Source organism: Petaurus breviceps, unplaced genomic scaffold, assembly GCF_028583685.1.
Source record: "Petaurus breviceps papuanus isolate PSGF00001 unplaced genomic scaffold, PetGlider_PUasm1.0 118, whole genome shotgun sequence".
NCBI lineage: Eukaryota > Metazoa > Chordata > Mammalia > Diprotodontia > Petauridae > Petaurus > Petaurus breviceps.
In genome coordinates, this window is record NW_027185616.1 from 14184606 (window position 1) to 14205647 (window position 21042).

At 42.1% G+C, this 21042-nt stretch overlaps 1 protein-coding gene across 1 annotated transcript in view; it reads left to right on the plus strand.

Annotated features, from left to right (window-relative positions):
• Positions 1-9641, plus strand: part of ABCC1 (ATP binding cassette subfamily C member 1 (ABCC1 blood group)) — a 134555-nt gene extending 124914 nt beyond the window's left edge. Inside the window, exons 27-31 of the mRNA XM_069086559.1 lie at positions 2160-2306; positions 2833-2991; positions 4833-4999; positions 7103-7297; positions 7889-9641. Of these exons, the coding sequence (XP_068942660.1) occupies positions 2160-2306; positions 2833-2991; positions 4833-4999; positions 7103-7297; positions 7889-7997 (777 nt within the window). The 3' untranslated portion in view covers positions 7998-9641. The remainder of the gene's footprint in view (positions 1-2159; positions 2307-2832; positions 2992-4832; positions 5000-7102; positions 7298-7888) is intronic.
• The last annotated feature ends 11401 nt before the right edge of the window (positions 9642-21042 follow it).

Consider the following 21042-nt stretch of genomic DNA (forward strand, 5'->3'; position numbering starts at 1 on the left):
TGCATCACTCTAATTGTTACCCACAGTTCCTCTAGTCAGTCTTTAATAGGAAGCACAATTTTTATTATCCGAGTCACCATCTATACTTGATTTCCAGCTTATCAATTTCCTTCAGTTCTTTGGTGTCCAGAACTAAAAGTAAATATTCTAGGTGTCGTCCGATCAGTGTAGAGTATGCATAGTCCTGAATGTTACAAATTGTAGCCAAAAATTGTATTAGTTTGTTGGGGGTTTTTTGACCACCATAGGAGTCTAAACTGTTGACCCATATTGAGCTTTGGATTCTACTAAAATCCTCCCATGCCCCACCCCTTTCAGATTAACCATTGCCAACTATACCTCTACCATCTTGCATTTGATGAATTTGATTCATCAGTCTTCCAGAATGGTTGAATAAGTTTTCTATAGGTGGCTTAAAAGGACAAAAAAAGCCTATAATATGACAGAAAGATCTCCAGGTAGTCAAAACAAAAACAGATTTAAGGGTTTAAATGGCAAGCTTTTATTACTTAGAAAATTCAGTTACAAGGTCTTTCTTTGAGTATATGACTGTTACTTGTAGCATCAAGTTGAGTTGCCACTGATTGATTCTTTTCTTAAGACTCAGAAGTTTCCTGGGCTGTGTTCATTTTAGTAGCAGCAACAGCCTGCGCTTGCCCTTGTTCATTGTAATCCAGCAAAGATTAATTGATACCTACTGTGATCCAGGCAGAATTAAAGCAACAGTTTGCCCCCCTTAGCTCTATTAATGACCCATACTAGCAGAGAGGCTTCTTTCAGTATTGAAGCAGAAAGGGCTTTTGTGTTCCCTTCCTACTTGTCTCAAACTGCCAAGAGAAGCTCCCCCGCCCCCCCAAAAAAGTCCAGACATTTTAGTCATTATGGTACAATGGTAATAGTAACGAACAGGGAGTCATGATCTCAGTTCAAATACCAGCTCCCCTACTGAGTGCCTGCATGACTGAGGATAAGGCAATTAAACTCCCTGGGATCTAGTGGTCTCCTCCACAAAAAAAGATCTCTGAGGTCTCTTCTGCTTCTAGGTCCTGTGATCTAACACTGTGATTGCATCTCTAAAAGCTCTTCCAGAGTTTCTCTAGGTTTATGTCAACAGAAGCTTCATCTGTGGCATCTTCCAGGGCAGACGTGTGCAACTCACTAGCAGGCTATAAAAAAAGTAATGGGAGTGGGGGGGCGGTGGCTAGGTGGCTCAGTGAATAGAGCACTGGCCCTGGAGTCAGGAGGACCTGAGTTCAAATCTAGCCTTAGACACTTAACACAAAAACTAGCTGTGTGACCTCGGGCAAATCACTTAACCCCAATTACCCTCCAAAAAGCAAAAAAAAAAAAAATCAATTGGGAAATGTCTAACAAAACAAATTAAAATGGACTACACCATAGATGATGTTAATTTGTGGGTTGTTTTTTTTTTTTTTAAAGCAATAGGGGTTAAGTAACTTGCTCAAGGTCACACGGCCAGTTATTATTTCTGGGTGTGGTGCTGAGTATCTGAGCCCGGATTTGATCCCCAGGTCATCCCGACACTAGGGCCGGTGCTCTTACTCGCTGAGCCACCTGGCCGCCCCTAATTTGTGGTTTTCTAAGTCAGGATGTGACCTGCAGAAATCAGATGCCCTGTCCCAGAGAGTAGTGCCATTCCATGAGACTGTGGGTGGGGAAGGAATCAAGATGAATAGAATACACTAACCCACTGATTTGAAAGTTTCTCTGACTGGCTTTGGAGTGCTTGACTGCTTCCTTTAGTCAGAAGTCTCTTGAAAGCCCATGGTATTCAGGCCTGGGGAAGGGATTGTGGCTCCCCTTCCTCATGGATATCCAAGAAATCTCCAGCTGCCTTCCGGTTTCCCCTCAAACATCACCTCTTATTCAAGTCCTTTCCTGATGCTTCCAGATTGTTAGTGCGTCTCCTTCAGCCCCCTAATAACTTTGCATTTAGTTATACACCTTCTGTGTATACCTATCTGTGTATATTGTGGCCCTCCAGTAGATTATAAACTCCTGGAGGACAGGGACTGTCTCTCTTTTGGCATTGTCTCCTTCGTGCCTAGCAGAATTTCAGGAACAGAGTAAGCGCTTAATAAGTGCTTGTTGAATTGGATTGCTCTCTCCCCAACCATCTTCCCTGACTATGATTTCAGGCTCCGTGGTATATTGAAGAAATGACCCCTCCCAGCAACTGGCCGCAGCAGGGCCGAGTGGAATTCCGAGATTTCAGTTTACGGTATCGGGAAGACTTAGACTTAGTTCTGAAACATATCAATATTACCATCGAAGGAGGAGAGAAGGTAGGTACCTACCCTCCACCTGGACCTTGACCTTCCTCTTCCTGACCTGCATGAGTTGTTTATCCAGCTTTTAAGCTGCCTCGTCAGCACAGATGTGGGTGAGATCCTAAAAATGTCAGCTCAAAGGCCACTATGGCCAGACAAAGGATCCAACTAAAGTAACTTTTCTCAGACAAGTGACTGTTCGTCTTTCTGTTGATTGAGTGACCTTCTTTGCCAGGTAACTTGTGGTTTAGCTTTGACTTAGGAAGATGTAGAGAGTACTGTTGTCACTCTTGGCAGTATTTCACAGAGGCAGATTCCAAGATGACCTCTTGCTCCAGAAGAGAATGCATGCCTAGAAGCTGTCTCCAGGAGGTTTTGAGAGAAGGGGACACTGTTGTTGTGGGTGTAGCACTAGGCTGATGACTGAAATAGCTTTCAGGGAATACATTTGGAACAGGAGTAGGGGAGGTATTGGAGTCATTTCTGTATGGTCCCCAGGTAGCCCGACATTTGGGCATCTCTGTATGGTCTTATCCAACAGGTTGGGATTGTAGGTCGAACTGGAGCAGGCAAGTCATCACTCACTCTGGGCTTATTTCGTATCACCGAGTCTGCAGAAGGAGAGATCATCATTGATGGTGTCAACATTGCCAAGATTGGGCTGCATCACCTTAGATTCAAGATCACCATTATCCCTCAGGTACAGGGCTGGGGGAGGGAAGAAGGCAACTTTTGAATAGCTTATGTTGCTGAAATTGACTTTTAAAATTATTGTTTTTTTGTTCTAATGTCTCAGATGAATTTGATCATACAGAGTTGGAAGTGAAATTTTAGAGGTCATCTAATTATACCTTCCTACCCATTATAAGAATTCTCTCTGTAGCACTCCTGTCAAGTTTTTAGACTGTGATCTTAATTGATTTTTTTTATTATTGACATGTGTTTATATGAAATTTTTCTCAGATAAATATGATCTTTGCATATATTTTATGACTCACTAGGAGGATTGACTTCTTTCATCATCATCTATTTTCAAGTTAGAAGTTTCTGCCCTCTATTTCATAAAGCTTGAAATAGTTTCTAAATTGATGTTTGCATATAAACCATTGTTTTAAGATTTTAAATATAATTTAATTTCTATAAATTAAACTTTATTTAAAACTCATTATGCTACAATAGTTTTCATTGGCCAAAGGGAGCATAATCTGTCTTGATTAAGACAGTTTGTCTGGAATTGGACAGGGTTAAGTATGATAGTTGTGGGAACCATGTTCAAGGTCCAATTGCAGAAGGCCTTAAAAGGAGTTATTGATTCTTAAAGAACCCTGTTTGAGTTATTTGTTGCTTCCTCTGTCTAAGGAGGATTTTCTTTTTAAGTTGCTGGTTGAGAAACTTATCATTGGCTGGGTGATCCTAGGCCCCATCCAGGTCTGAATTCAGAAGTAGTTGCTAGATTTGGACTCAAAATAAGTTCTTAAATTTGCTGTTTATCATTAGCACCCTAGGTTAACCTCCTGCAGACACAAGGGTGTATGGGGGATCAATTGTAGCTAATGATGTGTGAGAAAGAAAGAAATTACCTGATGCCTGGGACATTTTTTGGGTAGGAAGTCAAATGGTGCATTTAAATAGTGATTGGGGGTAAGAAAAATGATAGATAGGTAGGGATTGATGGCATTTTCAGGCCAAACATCCTCTAGCAGGAACCGTAAAGAAATGTATTTGCTCTTCGGCTTCCTGTTTGATTATTTGCCATCAGAACGGAGTGGGAAGACCTGCGGACTTGGGACCACAGTACCTGGGTTTGAATTGTGACTCTTACACTCGCTTTCTGTGGAGCCCTAGCATGCCTCTTTATGTGAGCAACAGCTCGTGCTTATAAATCACTGCATAAGTTACAAAACTTGCTTCTCATTTCTCGGCCCTCAGTTTCTTCATTTCTAAAATGGGGTAATAGTCCTTGGCTCTGTCTGCCTCCCCAGATTATTGTGAGGAACGCACTTCGTAAACTGTGAAGTGCTTAATAGATGGGAGCTGTTATTCCTTTCCACGGCACTATCCCTAAATGCCATAAATGGGCTGGCTCGGATGCGAATAGGTGCAGTGTTTTGTGGCCTGCATCACTCCTTCCTTATACATCCAGCTCAGGCTTCGGAAGTCCTGGAGCTCTTGGTGCTCGGATGGTAAAGAACACTCTCTGATCTGGAAGTTAAAAGGGATTATTGGATTGGCATCATTCCGGTTTTCCCATGAATAGGCTCTTTTTATAGACTTTGTGAAGAGCACAAAACCTTATCTTGCTCTCTAGGCCCTTGGGTTCAAATCCCACCTCTGACACTTACTCCCTGGGTAACTCTGGGAAGGTAACCATTGTTTACTTCAGTTTTCTTACGTGGCAAATTAGATCTGTCTTCGAAAAGGGAATGAAGCCTGTCTTTTAGCTAATGGTAAAGGGAATTACTTCACTGGGCCTATAGGTCAGGTCTTCTAATATCTTCTCTACCTTGAGTCATGGTACATTCCAAACTTTCCTCTGAATAGGATCCAGTCTTGTTTTCTGGCTCCCTGCGCATGAACCTGGATCCATTTGACCAGTACTCAGATGAGGAAATCTGGACGTCTTTGGAACTGTCTCACTTGAAGAACTTTGTGTCAGCTCTTCCTGATAAGCTGAATCATGAATGTGCAGAAGGAGGGGAGAATCTGAGGTAGGGTCAGAGGCATGGACTTCCTCCTCCCTGTTAAACACAGACACACACACACACACACACACACACACACTCACACACACCCTAACAACCAACCCAACACCACATTTAAAAAATTATAAATTTCAAACACTGTTAACAATAACAAAATACAAACATGCAAGATAAAGAATAAAATAATATATAAAACACTTAGTATTTAATAAAGTAGAACGAAAGAGAAAATAAAAAGCATCAATAAAATATTAAATGCAACAGTTATTAGGACTGTACAAATGTAGCCTAGGTGAGGAGGTCATCCCTCTTTTTAACTGTTACTGGCTCATTTTCCTGTTCTGTCATCCTGGATTCTCAGGTAGGTTAGATTCTCAACTAAAATTGAAACATCTTTCTCATTAATAAATTAAATTAATAAATTTAACTTTAAATTAATATTAAAGTTATAAGTACCCACCTCAATTATTAAATAGTATTTATTAAAGAAACTGATAAAGCCTCCTTTCCTGTAAGTATTTACTTACTCATGTGTATGTATGTGTGTATCAAACCTAATCTCCTAGGCTTAACTAGACATTGATTATTGTCTAATGTAGGGGAAACTAGGTTAAACAGTGGATAGAGTGCTGGGCCTGGAGTCAGGAAGACTCATCTTTCTGATTTCATATCTGACCTGAGTGCAAATCTGACCTCAAATACTTATTAGCTGTGTGACCCTGGGCAAGTCACTTAACACTGTTTGCCTCAGTTTCCTCATCTGTAAAATGAGCTAGTGAAGGAAATAGTAAACTGCTCCAGTATCTCTGCCAAGAAAATCCCAAATAGGTCAAACACAGCTGAAAAGGTACTGAACAACAACATTGACTATACTATTTATTTATTAACTGTGCCATGAACAAAAAGTCACCTTTAATGATCTCTGTAACTGCTGACTTTTCCTCACTTCTGTAAACAATCCCACTGTTCAGGTCTCTTAAGGAACTAGCTTTTCCCAGGTCTCTAAAGAATCCTCTTTTTAATGTTTCCTCACAAGATGAGTTAAAATAATTTTGAAGATGAAGTTTTTTTCATTCTCTTTCTCTCCGTCTTTCAGTCTCTCTCTAAACAAGAGAGGTTATACTTCCAAATTGTCAGTTGAATTGCTAGTCTCTGAAGATTTTGTTTTCTCCTAGAAACGCAGAGTAATGCACCAGAACCGATCACTTCAGGTTTGAGATTGGAGTGAAACTGAGGCACCCAACAGTATATCTAACCAGTTAGCCAAAGGAGGTTATCATTGTAGGAGAAAGGGCCCTCAGAGCAGGGAAAAGATGCTTATTGAGGAGAGAAGTCCCTTCAACGTAGTTTTCCCGGTTTGGTCACTCAGGCCACCAGGAACGTTTGTCAGAACCCTGAGCATGAAGCCTCTGAGCCCGTTAAGCCTCGAGCACCTTTTCAGTGCCTTTTAAGGAAAAGCACTTGCCTATGCCACATGTTTGGAGACTCTGGTAGATGGAGGCTCCTACCATTATACATACAGATATCAAGTATTACGTTATTAATTTATAGTAAAAGGATGTCTATTCTCTGTAGGAAAGGTTGTTGAAGCTGATATTACATTACATTAAAATGTGCCTGGCATGTAATAAGTGTTTAATAAATGTTTATTAATTGATCAAAATGGAAAATGTTTTTAAAATCTCATTGAAGGTGAGTTGAATCAGCGAATAAGAGCACTGGCTTCAGTGTCGGGATGACCTGGATCAAATCCGGGCTCAGATACTCAGCACCACACCCAGAAATAACCTTGATCAAGTTACTTAACCCCAGTTGCTTTAAAAAAAAAAATAAGGTGAGTTGAACATAAGGAAGTAGCATGGTTCACTCACCAAGAAGGTTCTCTTTGTCTGGAATAAGTGAGAAAAAAATGTCTTTTTTTCTCTCTGCCTCAAGGTCTGTCTTGGCTAGTGTGTACGTTGGATTATTGTTTTCTAATCTCTCTCTCTGTCTCCCTCCCCCCTTTTCCTTCTCTTCTTTTCTCCTCTCCTTTCCTCTTCCTCTCCCCCTTCTTCTCTCCCTCCCCTCTCTTTCTCTCTCCTCTTCTTTCTCTTTCCCTGTGGGGTATAGTGTCGGGCAGCGCCAGCTCCTGTGCTTGGCACGGGCTTTGCTGAGGAAAACCAAGATCTTGGTACTGGACGAGGCTACCGCTGCAGTAGACCTGGAAACAGACAACCTCATTCAGTCTACAATACGAACACAGTTTGATGACTGCACTGTCCTCACCATAGCTCACCGGCTCAACACCATCCTGGACTACACCAGGTAAAGCCCACCTTTTTCTCTGGCTCTCTGCATGGCCAGCAGCAGTTAATGAATTCTTCTGAAAGTTGATCTTCAGGAACTAGTGACCATAATCTGATAGACTGCCTCAGATCTTTCCAAAATCTGAAGTCCAAATTTTCTGACTCTTCTGGGAAATTTCCTTGCTTTTATATCCTCAGCTAGGTCATTGATATAATTTCCTCCTTTTTGTCTTTCCCCTCAGGAAGGTCATTGGCTTTTTTGCTTGGAGAAGCTGATAATACTGTGACTAGAGCCCTAGGCCTGGAATCAGGAAGACCTGAATCCAAATACTTATGCTGTGTTTCCGAGCAAGTTATTTAGCCTCTGCTTGCCTCAGTTTCCCCAGCTATAAAATGGAGATCCTAAAGCACCTTCTTTCAGGGTTGTGAGATGATATTTGTAAGGGCTTAGCGCGGTGCCTGGCATGGAGTAGGTAGCATATAAATGCTCGTTTCTTTCCCGCTCCCCTTTCCTTTTAGATGACACCGTCATGAGCTAAGCATCCCACAGCTCCCTGGGTCTGATTCCCTCTCTCTTACTTTCATGTTGTTTTTATTTTCTCCACCCCAGGGTGATCGTACTGGATAAAGGAGAAGTCGTGGAGTGCGATTCACCTTCTGTCCTCCTGCAGAAGAAGGGCATTTTCTACAACATGGCTAAAGATGCAGGCTTGGTGTGAGGGCCAAGGTTTTCTCCTCCAGGCAGAACTGAACAAAGCTGACGCGCATTGGACATGGAGAAGATCTAGCAAGGCTTCCTGGACTTCCTTCTCCTCTGCCACCTCACTCTGTCTCTGCCCGTCACCTGCGCGGATTCTGGGATGAATGAGGGACAGATGCTCCACCTGCCTTCTTGGCCCCCTCCCTTCAGACAGACTCACATTCTCGCATCCATAAATGCTTCCCCCTCTGCCCCCAGGCTTTTGTGTTCCCCTCTACATCCCTGTGCATAGATATGCTTTGTGGAGCACAACTTCCCACATTTTTGCCCCTCTTTTCAGAGGACTTCTTCTGCACGTTGGTCTTCAGGAGAAGTTGATTGCACATCCAGTAGACTGCCTCAGATATTTTCAAGATCTGAACTCCTAAGTTTCTGACTTTTCCAAGAAGCTGCCTTGCTTCTATATCCTCGCTTAGCTTATTGATTTAATTTCCCCCTTGCTGCATCTGTACCATCTAGATTTTTCTGTTTTGCAGTTTTTTGGTGAGGATTTTAATCACTGTACTTGATGATACTGTTTTAAACTTGATTTACCACATTGCGGTGCCATACAGAATGGCTGACAGTTTCCAGGGAAGTGGGAGGGTTTATTTCTTAACCTTCTCTGTCCCTAGCACTCACTTCACTGTCTATACTCTCATGCATTTATACTTCAGAAATTGCACTTATGGGACGCCTTCTGAAGTGCACTGGCATTGAGAGGACTTCCAGAAGCTAGAGGCTGCCAAATCGACCCAACCACCTCACTGTGCATCCACGAAATTTGGTAGAAGTTGTTGATTCTTCAGGGCTAAAAGGGGAAGGGTGCAAAACTAACCAGAGCTCTGAGTTTTTTTATTGCTGACTTTTCTGCCTTGGGGAACTCATTGAATCCCCTGTCCTTTTTTTCTTTCCCTACCTCCTTTTTTCCATCTCCAAAATGGTTATAGTACTCTAGGTGTCTACATCACTGAAATGTGCAAAGACAATTTATGGTTATGAAATGTTCAGAGAGAAGAGGATTGTGGATGTCCCAAATATTCTAAGTTCTTAAGAATAAGAACCCAGTTGATTCTTACAAACATTGTTTTAAATTGTCAATTCCTGATCCCAGAAACCTAGGATTGTATCAATGGAGGTAAGCATGGAAATCCTGACTCTTGGTCTCAGATTCTTATCCAGACCCATCCACAACTTCTTCAGGGAGAATAACCACCTCAGACTTGTGCCCTGTTGCTAAGAAATATTTGACAGTGCTTAACTCCCAGCAGGTGGCTGAGCTGATTGTGCATTTGGCCATCCTTTGCGTTCCTGGGAAGAAATGGAGAAAACATGATTCCTCAGTGTATGTTGTCTCAGGAGGAGATTACAATGGTATCCAAAAGCAAAGAGAGCTTCCTTCCAGTTTCTCAGAGATGCAGACTTTGAATTATGTTGCTGACCCGCAAACCAGAGAAATGTCTTCTCTAGGATGGGAAAAATATTTATTTTTTGTAAATTATATAATTCCTTAAAGTTGGATAAACCAAGTTTTTCTTGGGTATCTTTTTGTAATGAATACACTGGAAACATAAACATTTGCAAATAATTTGCAGTAAAAAAAATTTTTTTTTTTGTTTTGAAATGGTTGTCTCCATTTCTTAAAAGCTCCAGCAATAATCCCATACACATCCTTAAGTCATGCCAAGGTGTTAATATGCTTTGTATTGGCTCCTATAGGAGCTTTGTATTGGCTTCCTATAGGAAGCAGGGAATGGGCAGAGTAACTGAGGATGAGAAGGTGGCAGCCAATGGACAGGTGGAAAGGACACGATCATCGGTTAATTTCAGTGAGCCTGTACCACAGTGCCCAGGCTGCTGAGGGTCTGGCCTTTGGGTTGTGAAGCTTTGATTTGAAAATGCCAAATTTGGGATTCCAGATTTGACGAATTTTAAATACCAGAACAGGGCCCTAGGTAGCCTAATTGAACAGTTTTTGTGAACTCTTCCTGGCATTGAGCCAGGAGAAATCTCAGGATCTAGGTGAAAGTTGAATCAGCTTCATGAGGGTGAGACTGAATGTATTACTAACTCCTGGTTTCCAGTGCTACAACCATGGAAATTAGAGCCTGTGAGAGCAAAAGGAAAACTACAGATGTTCACTCATCTAGATAAGTGCTTTAATTCATTGTGTAAGTGCTTATCATAGAGCCTGGCACATAGTAAATGTTTAATAAATATTTATTGACTGACTATAAGAGCTCCTAACTGCTACAGCAGCTAGATGGCACAGTAGATAGAATGTTGGACTGGGAATCAGGAAGACCTGAGTTTAAATACAGTCTCAGAACTCACTATATGACCCTGGGAAAGTCATTTAACTTCTGTCTGCCTCAGTTTTCTATAAAATGAGAATAATAGCATTTGCCTCCCAGGGTTGTTGTGAGGGTGAAATGAGATAGGATTTGTGAGAATTTCATAAACCTTAAAGCACTATCATTATTGTCATTATTAGTGCAGGAGGGACATAATGGCACATTCTTTTTTTTTAAAGCAGTTGGGGTTAAGTAACTTGCTCAAGGTTACATATCCAGTTATTTTTTGTGTGGGTGCTAAGTATCTGAGGCCGGAACCGATCCTGGGTCTCCTGATGCCAGGGCTGGCGCTCTTACTGCGCCACCTGGATGCCCCATAATGGCACATTCTTATCCAGACCCATTCCACAACTTCCCCTAGGGATCTCCACCACTTCAGGCTTGTGCCCTATTGCTAAGGAATGTCTTCCAGAAAGTAGCTGAGCTGATTGGGCATTTGGCATTCTTGGAAAGAAATAGAGAAAACATGATTTCTCAGTATATATTGTTTCAGATGGAGACTATATTGATATTGAAAAAACAAAAAGAGCTTCCTTCCTATTACTTAGAGTTTGAATTATGTTGCTGACCCCAGAGCCAGAGACGTGTCTTCTCTAAGACAGAGAATAAATAAATACTTATTTTTTGAGAAAGAGTTTGAGCAAGGGATGCCCAAGGTGTGCGAGAGAAAGACTAGGAGGCAAACTTACACTTTGAGCTTTCTGGGTTTGACACGGACATTCTTTCAGTAAACAAGGATTCTTTCATTGAACACCTGCTTTTGTAAACAACTCTATATTGGACAAAAGGAGATATCACAGCCCTGTTATCAAACAGCTTACAGTCTAACTGTGGGGACCAGGTCCATACGTGTGAACAATAAAATGATGCAGGTCGATGGTACTGAATAGATTACTGGGCAACATGCAATTAAATGCCAAGAAAGTGAGACAAATGGCCTTTCTCAATGTTAACTTGGGTTTTCCTTATGTTGACAGAAGGAAACTTATTCTGGAGGGAAATTCTATTCTGGTCATGGAACTCCATTGGCTTCTTTCCCTTCATGGCCATGGTTTGAGTCCATTAGCACCACCATGAACAGGGTTGCCCAGCTCTGGAGCCTGACCCTGCACGTGTCTGGTCTGACTCTGCTAATTAGCAGCTTTAGTCAAAAGCTTTGTCTGAGAGAAACTCTTGGCATCTTCTAAGTGGCCTCTGAGAAGTTTGCCAAAAGCACAGTTAACTGCTTTCTTTTTTTCCCCCACTTTTAGGAGACAAGTTGTGTGTATCTCAGAGGAAAGATAAGGGAATATTGCTTGACCTGGATGCCTAATTTTCCAAAATGACATTGCTCACTTAAATAGTGAGTGAGTGAGAGGAGTCAGGGTATTATTGTGACTTTCATAAACCCTATAGACCAAGGAAACAGAATGGCCTGGGAGATCTAGAAGACAGTTCCTTTCTCCCTCTCCCCCCATCCCAGGGAGACCTATCTTTTTTTTTTTTTGAGGGGGGAAGGCAAGGCTATTAGGGTTAAGTGACTTGCCCAAGGTCACACAGCTAGTGTCAAGTGTCTGAGACCGGATTTGAACTCAGGTCCTTCTAACTCCAGGTCTGGTAGCTGCCCCAATACCCATTTCTTAAAGAAAGGTAAGCTTTAGTGGTAACTGTGGTGAATTCAGTTATGAATGCTAATAGGTCAGAAACAAGGCCTAAGAAATACAAAATGGCAGCCAATCGCCATATTAGCTTAGCAAAATGAGATAATGGTAGGTGAGATTTCAGAGAGCCTGAAGGATACTCTTGTGTGAGAAAACAGGAAGGAGTCTAGTGTTGCTGGATCAGATTCTGTTGGGAGGGGAAGTGTAAGAAGGCTGGAAAGTTAGAAAGAGACCAAGTTTATAAAAGCCTTTAAAAGCAATTTAAAAAAAAAATTTTATATTTGATCCTGGAGATAACAGGGAACCACTACCATTTATTAAGTAGGGGAGATGATGTGGTCAGATCTGTACTGTAAGAAGATCAATTTGATAACAGAATGGAAGGGAGACTGAAGGTGGGGAGAGACATGAGGCAGATGGGGAGACCAACTGGAAAGCGACCTGCAATGGTTCAAGTATGAGGTGACGATGGCCCGTGTCACATTGTTGGTAGTGTTGGAGGAGAGAAGGGGACAGGTGAAGGACATTAAGAAGATAGAATTGAAAGGACATGACAACAGGTTGGATATGGTGAGGGAGTGAGGAGTTGAGCGTGATAACTTGATTATAAGCCTGAGTGATTAGAAAGATGAAATAGGAAATTTAGGAAGAGAGGAGGGTTGGGGGTGGCGGGGTGCTCAAATGAGTTAGTTCAGTCTTGGACGTCCTGAGTTTAAGATTTTTACATCTGAGATATCCAATAGATGGAGATTGGAGATGATTGGAGGTCAGGGGAGAAGTGGGGGCTGGGTTAAGTAGATCTGGGAATCATCAGCATGAAGATGATAACGGAAGCCATGGAAGCTGATGAGAGCAACAAGGGAAATAACATAAAAGGAGAAGAGAGTCCAGGAAATTGAAATGATTTATAACTCTGGAGAAAACAGTTTCTGTTGAATGATCAGGTCAGAGGCCTGTAGAGAGGAGAATGAGAGAGAGAAAAGGAAGTGGAGGCGCCTATTACATAGACAGCCTTTCCAAGGAGTTTAGCTATAAAATGAGGAAAGATGTAAGATGGACATGCCAATTGAGGGGATTTGGAAGATGTGAGTGCTTATAGACAGTAGTGACATAGATGGGGAGGGATTAGTGAGAGTAGGGATGATAGGGGCAGTCTGTGGGAGAAGATGGGATGGAATGGGATTTTTTTTTCCCGATTTTTAAACATTTTTCTTTAAAGTATGAAGTTCCAAATTGTCTCCCTTCTCCCTTCTCCCTCCTTCCACTCCACCCCCCCGGCCCCCACAGTAGGCAATCGGATATGGGTTATACATAGTCAGTTATATAGAACATCTCCATATTAGTCATTTTGTACAAGAAGACTCGAATAAAGAAAATGAAAAAGTGAAAATAGCAAGCTTCAGTCTATTCAAACAGGATCAGTTCTTTCTCTGGAGGCAGGTAGTGTGCATCATCATGAGTCATTTGGGGTTGTCTTGGATCATTGGATTGCTGAGAATAGCTAAGTCATTCACAATTCTTCATCAAACAATGTCACTGCTGTTCTCCTGGTTCCGTTCACTTCGGAATGGGATCACTTTTATGTGGTGAGGGGTTGGTTTTGGTAAGGAGAAAGGCCACCTCTTCATGTGAGACAGGTGAAGGAGCGGGTAATGGCAGAAGAAATCCCAGTGAAGTTAAATGAGAAAGCTCCAAAGAGGGAGCTCTTGGCAAATGGCCTCATTTTGTTTAATTAAATAGGAGGCATCTGAGAGGGAGAATGGAGGGGAAGGCATCCCTTGATGAGGGATGAAAGGGTTTGGAGAAGGCATTATATAAGAGACAATGAATCAACTACAGAGATGGGAAGGAATTTCTTCCCTGCAGTTTTCATTTGAACTTGTGTTGTTAAATTTATAGTGGACTCAGCATGGTTTTGTGATTTTTTTTCTTTCCTCCAACTTCCTGCAGCAGCACATGAAGAGGAGCAAAGGCAGTGGATGAGGGGAGTAATCTAAGGTTAGGGCTTGGCAGGACCAGATCAATGGTAGGATTAGGGGGCGAGGAACTAGAGAGAAGGATTATGTAAAGTTAGTGTGTCAAGATGGGGAAAAGACAAGAATGTAACCAAAGTATAGACAATGGCCAGGAAAAGAACTGACAGGTAGCAAGACTGAAGGTCACAGGGAAGATGAACAGAGTTGGGAGTATAAGGCAGAGGAAAAAATGGAATGATAAAATATTATTAGGCAAAGGAATCTTAGAATTCATAAATTTTTTTTGGAGGGGGGATTTGAACTCGGGTCCTCCTGACTCCAGGGTCGGTGCTGTATTCACTGTGCCACCTAGCCACCCCTAGAATTCATAAATATGGAAATAGAATTTTGGGGAATGGCATGATCAAGGGAATAAATGTGTTTAGCAGAGATAAAATAGGTCTTGAGAAATTAGTAGGTTGAGGAACTAGTAAGTTAAAATCTCATAGTATAAGGAAATGAGTTGGAGAGGAGAGAAGCACTGAATTCATTGAGGAAGGGTGGGTTCTAGACCAGAGGTGTCAAAACACGAGGCCCTCTGGAGAAAGTAGACCACAACACTTCCCAGGATAAGTTTAATTGGGAAATATTTAACAAAATAAAAATGCAAGAAAACAGATAATAGCACATTTTAAATGTCAATATGCAGCCTATAGGGATCCAGATGTACGGATTAGTGACCCCTCTTTTCAACTAGAGATTGACACCCCTGTCCTAGAGGTCAGGAGATGAGAGCTGCCAGAATCTCGATTGAGTGACATATGTGGATTGAATGAATCTCAAAGGAAGAGAAGGTGTTGAATGGTGGTAGAATCTGGAAGTGGCAGGAAGTATTCCATTTTTCCTACCATGACCAGTAAGTGAGAGGGTATGAAAGTGCAACCATTTCTGAAAGAGTTGGCCAGGGATGCTGGGTCATTAGAAAGGAGCTAAGTCTCAGCGAGTGCAAGAAAATGGAGCGAGAAAGAATGAGGTTTAAAATGAAAGTGTTTGTAGATCTCCCAGAGAGTACCCGTTGAGTGAGGGGGAGTGGGTAGTGAGGGACAAGGAAAGAGATGTTACAGTGGCATCTGGGATTTTAGTATCATTGGGATGGGAACGGTAAGGTGGTGTAGGAGTAAGGTAATCATTGAGGAATGAGCTCAGGCAGATTATATTATCCCCAGGGGTCCAGACAGTTGGTGTGGAGTTAGAGCAGGCTGAAGAAAATATGAGGAAGGCAGATTGAAAAGCAGATATTGGTAAGGACCCTCCTTCCAGGGGTAAGAGAGATGTACTCATCTTAACCAAAGCGCCACATCTTAGAGCAAACCTGTTGTGGTTAGAGAGAACTATGTGAGGTTGAGTTTCCCACTTTATGTGACTCAGACCTCCTGGGGGTGGGGGTGGGAGACAATTACACCCCACCTTTATGTGGTAGAGAGTGTAATGTTATTTTAGATAAATTATCTGATTAAGGTGTCAGAGAACTTGGATTTAAATACTTGGTCTGCTACTTACTTACCTGTGTCCCTTTGGCTAAGTTTCCAGAATTCTCTGGGTCTTTGTAATAATAATAGCTAGTATTTCTATAGGGCAGCTAGATGGTTCAGTGGATAGAATAAGTGCTGGGTTTGGAGTCAGGAAGACTCATCTTCTTGAGTTCAGATCTGGCCTTAGACACTGTGTGACCCTGGGCAAGTCACTTAACCCTGTTTTCCTCAGTTTCCTCATCTGTAAAATGTAAAAACATTCCAGTATCTCTGCCAAGAAAACCCCAAATGGGGTCATGAAGAGTCAGACACAACTGAAAAATAAAACATTTATATAGTGCTGTCTATGTACTAAGTTCTTTGCAATTATTATCTCATTTGATCCTCACAACAAATGGACAGGTGCTATTTTTATCCCCCCTTTTACAGATGATGAAACTGAGACTAATGGAGGTTAAGCGACTTGCTCAAGGACACCGATAGGGTCTGAGGCTGGATTTGAACTAAGGTTTTCCTTACTCCAGGCCTGGTGTTTCTAGTGCCACCTAGCTGCTCTGCAAGTGTAGTAACAAATGATTGTTGGACCCATGGAGGCTTACCCTCTCCCTCTAAAGGAACTCTGGATCAAGGGGCAAAAGCTGGTTCAATTCTAGGGAAACCTGAGTAGACCTGAAGAGAGGGGTCAGAAGACCCTTCTTGAACTTTGGCCCTTTACATCCTGTACACTGGAACTCTGGAGAAAATCAATTACAACTTAAGTTAGGCTCATGGCTAGGGCTTCTCCACAAAGGGGGGTGGAAAGGTAGATCAGCTATTTATTACCTCTATGTAAAATTGTAAAAATGCTTTAAAACACGTGCGTGTGTGCACATACTCACGCATAGCATGAAACACTTAGGTGGGATTCTCACAGAGGCATTTCACCCTCTTGGTGTTGCACTGGTTAAGTGATTCTCTCAAGATCCAACCCACTCTCAGTGGTCATCTTCCCTAAAAAACGGTATAGCAATGGCAGAAGGAGCTTTTCACAGCATAGCAGGCATTCCCTGAGGGACCTAGGAGCTTCCAACCTCTCAGATTTTTGAGGTTTCTTCCAAGACAAACATCTAGCCCAGGACTGCTGTTTGGATGCCTATGCTCAGGGCAAAAAGTAGGAGCAGAGACCCAAGCTTCTAGTTCAACTAAGCAGGGCCTAAGTACCCTTCCCCAATGCATCTTGCCAAGTCCTCAAAAGAAGGGTTACAGCCACATGGGAAAAGGAAGGAAGAGTCCTAGAGGGAGAAGCCATGACTTCCAAGGTCTTCTGAAAGGGTGGCCCTTCCTGCCTCTGATGCTGCTCTATGCCTCTGGTGTCCCAGAGAGGGTGGGAGGGGGAGGTCCTTCTGGTTATACTCATTAAATATGTAAAATTAGGGGATTGGACTGGATGATCCTGTGATCTGGGTCACCATAGGTGGAACTTCTTGGGAAGGCGGCATGGGATGGGGGAAGAATACTCCCAGGGATGTTTAATCTCTGCTTTAACTTTAAAGGATTTCTAAAGACCAGCATTGCTATTTGCTCCTAGAAAACTCACGCAGCAGATTCAATTACTCATAGACTAGGCCGATCAGTCAACATTTATTAAGCATCTACTGTATGCCAGGTCCTGTGCTGGGCCCTGGATCACCCTCGCTTCAACCCCACCACCACTGAGTTGTGAGTAGAACTTGCCAGGTAAACAATTCTGGTGGTGGTATTTCATTGAATCTTTTCCAGAATATATTGCAAAGCTGAAATACTGAATTTTCTTTACCATTTCTCCCATTCTTTAGTTCTGATCATTGAGAGCTGGTAGTATATTTGTAATGGAAATAATAGGGAAGCCCCCTCCCCACATGGAAGGACCAATTAGCCAATTACTGAACTGCTCCTATACAGGAAAGCACTAGTTTGAGGACAAGTTGGTGGATAAAGCAAACACATTTTCCTTTTTCTGAGGTTGGTTAATCAGGGCAGGAAAGCGTTAGTTACTTAAGTCTTCCAGGGTAGAAGTATAAACTGAAACACAATTTATATGCTAATTGGGTGGTCAGAGGTCTACTATTAATAGGAAAGAATGGAGCTTGATCTTTAGCCACAGGCCATAAACTCAAACAAGCTTGGCAGAGAGGATCCTGGGGGAGGAAGGACCTGTACTTATTTCTGACAGGCATTCAGGGAACTTGGGAGGACCTAATGTACTTGTTTATCTACTAGGAAGATTGAGAGTTCTTTTGGGGAGGAGATGGGAACTTGGCTTGGGTTTCTAGTGTGGTGAGTTCCAAGAAGAAATTCTCTCCAGAGGGGATTGTGTCTCTAAGACACAATCAAGTGCATGCCAGCGTGCTGGTAGGCACTTTTTATTCACTTAACAAATATGGGCTGGAAGGATGGTGCCTGCCGAGCAATGGTTGGGCAGAGGTTGGTGTCAAGATTGTGGTGGGTGGGGGATCTTTTGGTCCCTTTGACTTGTTTCCTTATTCAGCTATCCTCTGAAGCTGGCACTTAGGAGTTAAAAGATGAACACTGTAGTACACTGAACTGATGACTCCAGGAACATCGTGTTGAATCTTCAAACTTCAAAAATCACCTCTAATAGGGGCGGCTGGGTGGCGCAGTGAATAGAGCACCAGCCCTGGAGTCAGGAGGACCCGAGTTCAAATATGACCTCAGACACTTGACACAAAAACTAGCCATGTGAGTTTGGACAAGTCACTTAACCCCAATTGCCCTCCAAAAAGCAAAAAAAAAAAAAATCACCTCTAACTTAAATTATGTGATGTAGTAGAAAGAGAAGTGGACTTGAAGTCAGAGATATGGGTTCAAATCCCTCCTCTTCTAGTTAATGCTTATGTAGCCTTGGTGACCTTTCTGGACCTCAGTTTCCTCATCTGGACTACATGACTTCTCAGGTCCCTTCCAGCTCAGATGCTTTAATCATGGTGATCCTATCCAGTTTGCTTGTATGTGGGGTCTAGGATCCACCAGTAGCTAGTTCTGCTCCCCTCTAGCCATCTAGATCTTTCCTTAGAAGTGTAGTCCCATTTTAGAATGAACATAAGAACATCCCAAGTTGTGGGATAGAGCCTTCTTTTTACTCTTTTTATGAGCACTTTCCAAAATTTTTTCCAGATGAGCCCTGGTTCTTCCACCAGCCTGTCGAGCAGTCCTTGCTGAGTCAACAACTGGGCTGGGATAGCAAACTCTGCCATCACCCATTGACCAGAATCCTAGGAAAGGAAGGAAAAAAACAACATTGTTCCTAGGAAGCCAACCTCTAAGATTCAAAATGTGGTCATAGTGGAGCCTGGAAGAGTTATAGGTTCTCTGCCTTAAAGTTAAAATTCCCTGACTCAATTGAATAGATATTTATTAAATGTCTACTTTGTAAATTGAGGAGCTAGGCAGCAGAGCTATAAAGAGGAGGGGATCTAAAATATGTAAAACATGAAGATCCAAGATCAAATCCTACCCATTACATTTACTAATGAAGTGAACATTGTTGCTATTCAGTCCTATCCAGCCCTTTGTGACTCCATGGACCAAAGCATGCCAGTGGTGGTACCGAGACCCTAGAATTATCTAGCTTGGACCCAAATTCACCCTTCTCTCCTTCACTACCTCTCAAAATCTGTTGAAGTTCAGTTTGTTGTTTCCATGACACTATCTATCCATCTCATCCTCTGTTTTTCCCTTTTCCTTTTGCTTACATCAACATCAGGGTCTTTTCCAAACTCATATAATAGCTAGCATGTATATAATGCTTCAAGGTGTCCAAAGCACTTTACTGATATTTATCGCATAGCAACTTAAGATTTGCAAAGTCTTCTATAAACAAAGTCTCATTGGACCCTCTCTCAATCTCAGTTTTCACATCTATAAAATGCAGATAACACCAGTAGTAGAAACTTTACAGAGTTGTGAGGCACAAATGAGATAATGTAAAGCCTAAAACAAGGTAAAAGCAAAGGGAAACTAATTTTTATTCTTGGGCTGGCCTGGTTCATTTCATAGGTTGCTCTATTATTGTGTGTTATAAATTCAAACAAAAAGTAAGCACCTTGAGAGCAAAGATTATGTGTCTTCTTCCTTATTAATCTTTTCCGTTCACCCATAGGACCTACTAAGATTTAGACACAAGGTATTCAGACAATGCAGTTGACTTTTTGGAGATGAGTCGATTCTGGCAATTCAGGGCCTGCTGTGCCCATATTATGTGTTTCAGAGGGGAAAAACTGGCAAGAATTCAGTTCAGGCCAAGTTTATAGCTATGGTTCTAGAATAGAGTTTATTAAGATGCAATGGACCTCTCCAATACTTTGAACAAATGTTGGAGGGCAAGGAAGGAGAGAGGATCTTTCAACAGGGGTTATCTTCTGCAGTCTATCACTACATGTGGTCCATGAATGATGGTTAACTTTGTGCAATCTGTAAACAGGCCCTTTGCATCTGTCCAGAGCTCAGTCTGAGGATTCCCCATGGTTGTGGACTTATTTGGGAACAGGATTTCAGATTTTAGAGCAGATCCCTAGATAGACACAGGAGCTTTGGGCCTACACTCTAAGCAAGCCGAAGGGACCTACCTTGTGACTGAGGGTGATCATTAAACACCCCTCTCTCTGTCTTGCACCTATTCCCAACACACACATTTTTCATTATCAAGAAAATTACAGGTTTGAAAGCTGTCAAACACCAAGAATGTGACCAAATTATTTCTGTATTAATGATCTTTTCTTCAATCAGTCAACAGGCATTTATTGAGTACTTGCAGTATACTTACCACTGGGAGATACAAAAATGAAAAATGAAACTGTCTAGGGGCTTTCATTCTCTTGGGAGAGACAGCATGTAAATAGAGACATATAGATGAAATATGTATATATAGAAAGGTAGCTTGGGTGGGGAAGGGCACTGGCATCTGGAAGGGATCAGGAAAAGCTTCATTTAGAAGGTGACAAGCTGAGTTTTGAAGGAAAAGAGGGATTTTAAGAGGTAGAGGGGAAGAGAGGAAGCAAGAGATGGGGTAATACATATGAGGATTAGCAAGGCCAGTCTGACTGCCATCTGTGGCATAGTTAGAAGGAACTCTCCACTGGATATCAAGAGACCTGGGTTCTAGTTCTATTTCTGATTCTCCATTAGATTGTAAGCTCCTTAAGGACAGGGACTATCCTTTACCTCTTTTTGTATCCCCAGCCTGGCACACAGTAGGTGCTTAATAAATGTTTTTTGATTGATTATTCCAGCCACTTACTATTTGACCTGGGGCCAAATCTCTTGACCCCTCTAGACCTCAATTGCCTTATCTGTAAAATGGGGATGCATTCCATGCCTGTCTCAAACTTCCAATTCTTTTGCGCCAGTGGTGGTACTGAGACCCCAGAATTATCTAGCTTGGACCCAAATTCATGTTTTTCATACCCAATGCCCTGCTTCCCCCCAAAAGAGCTCAATGGCTTCTCCTTCTCCACCTGTCTGCACTGCAGGTTTTCTCATTGATCTGAGTACTCCTATTGAAGCTGA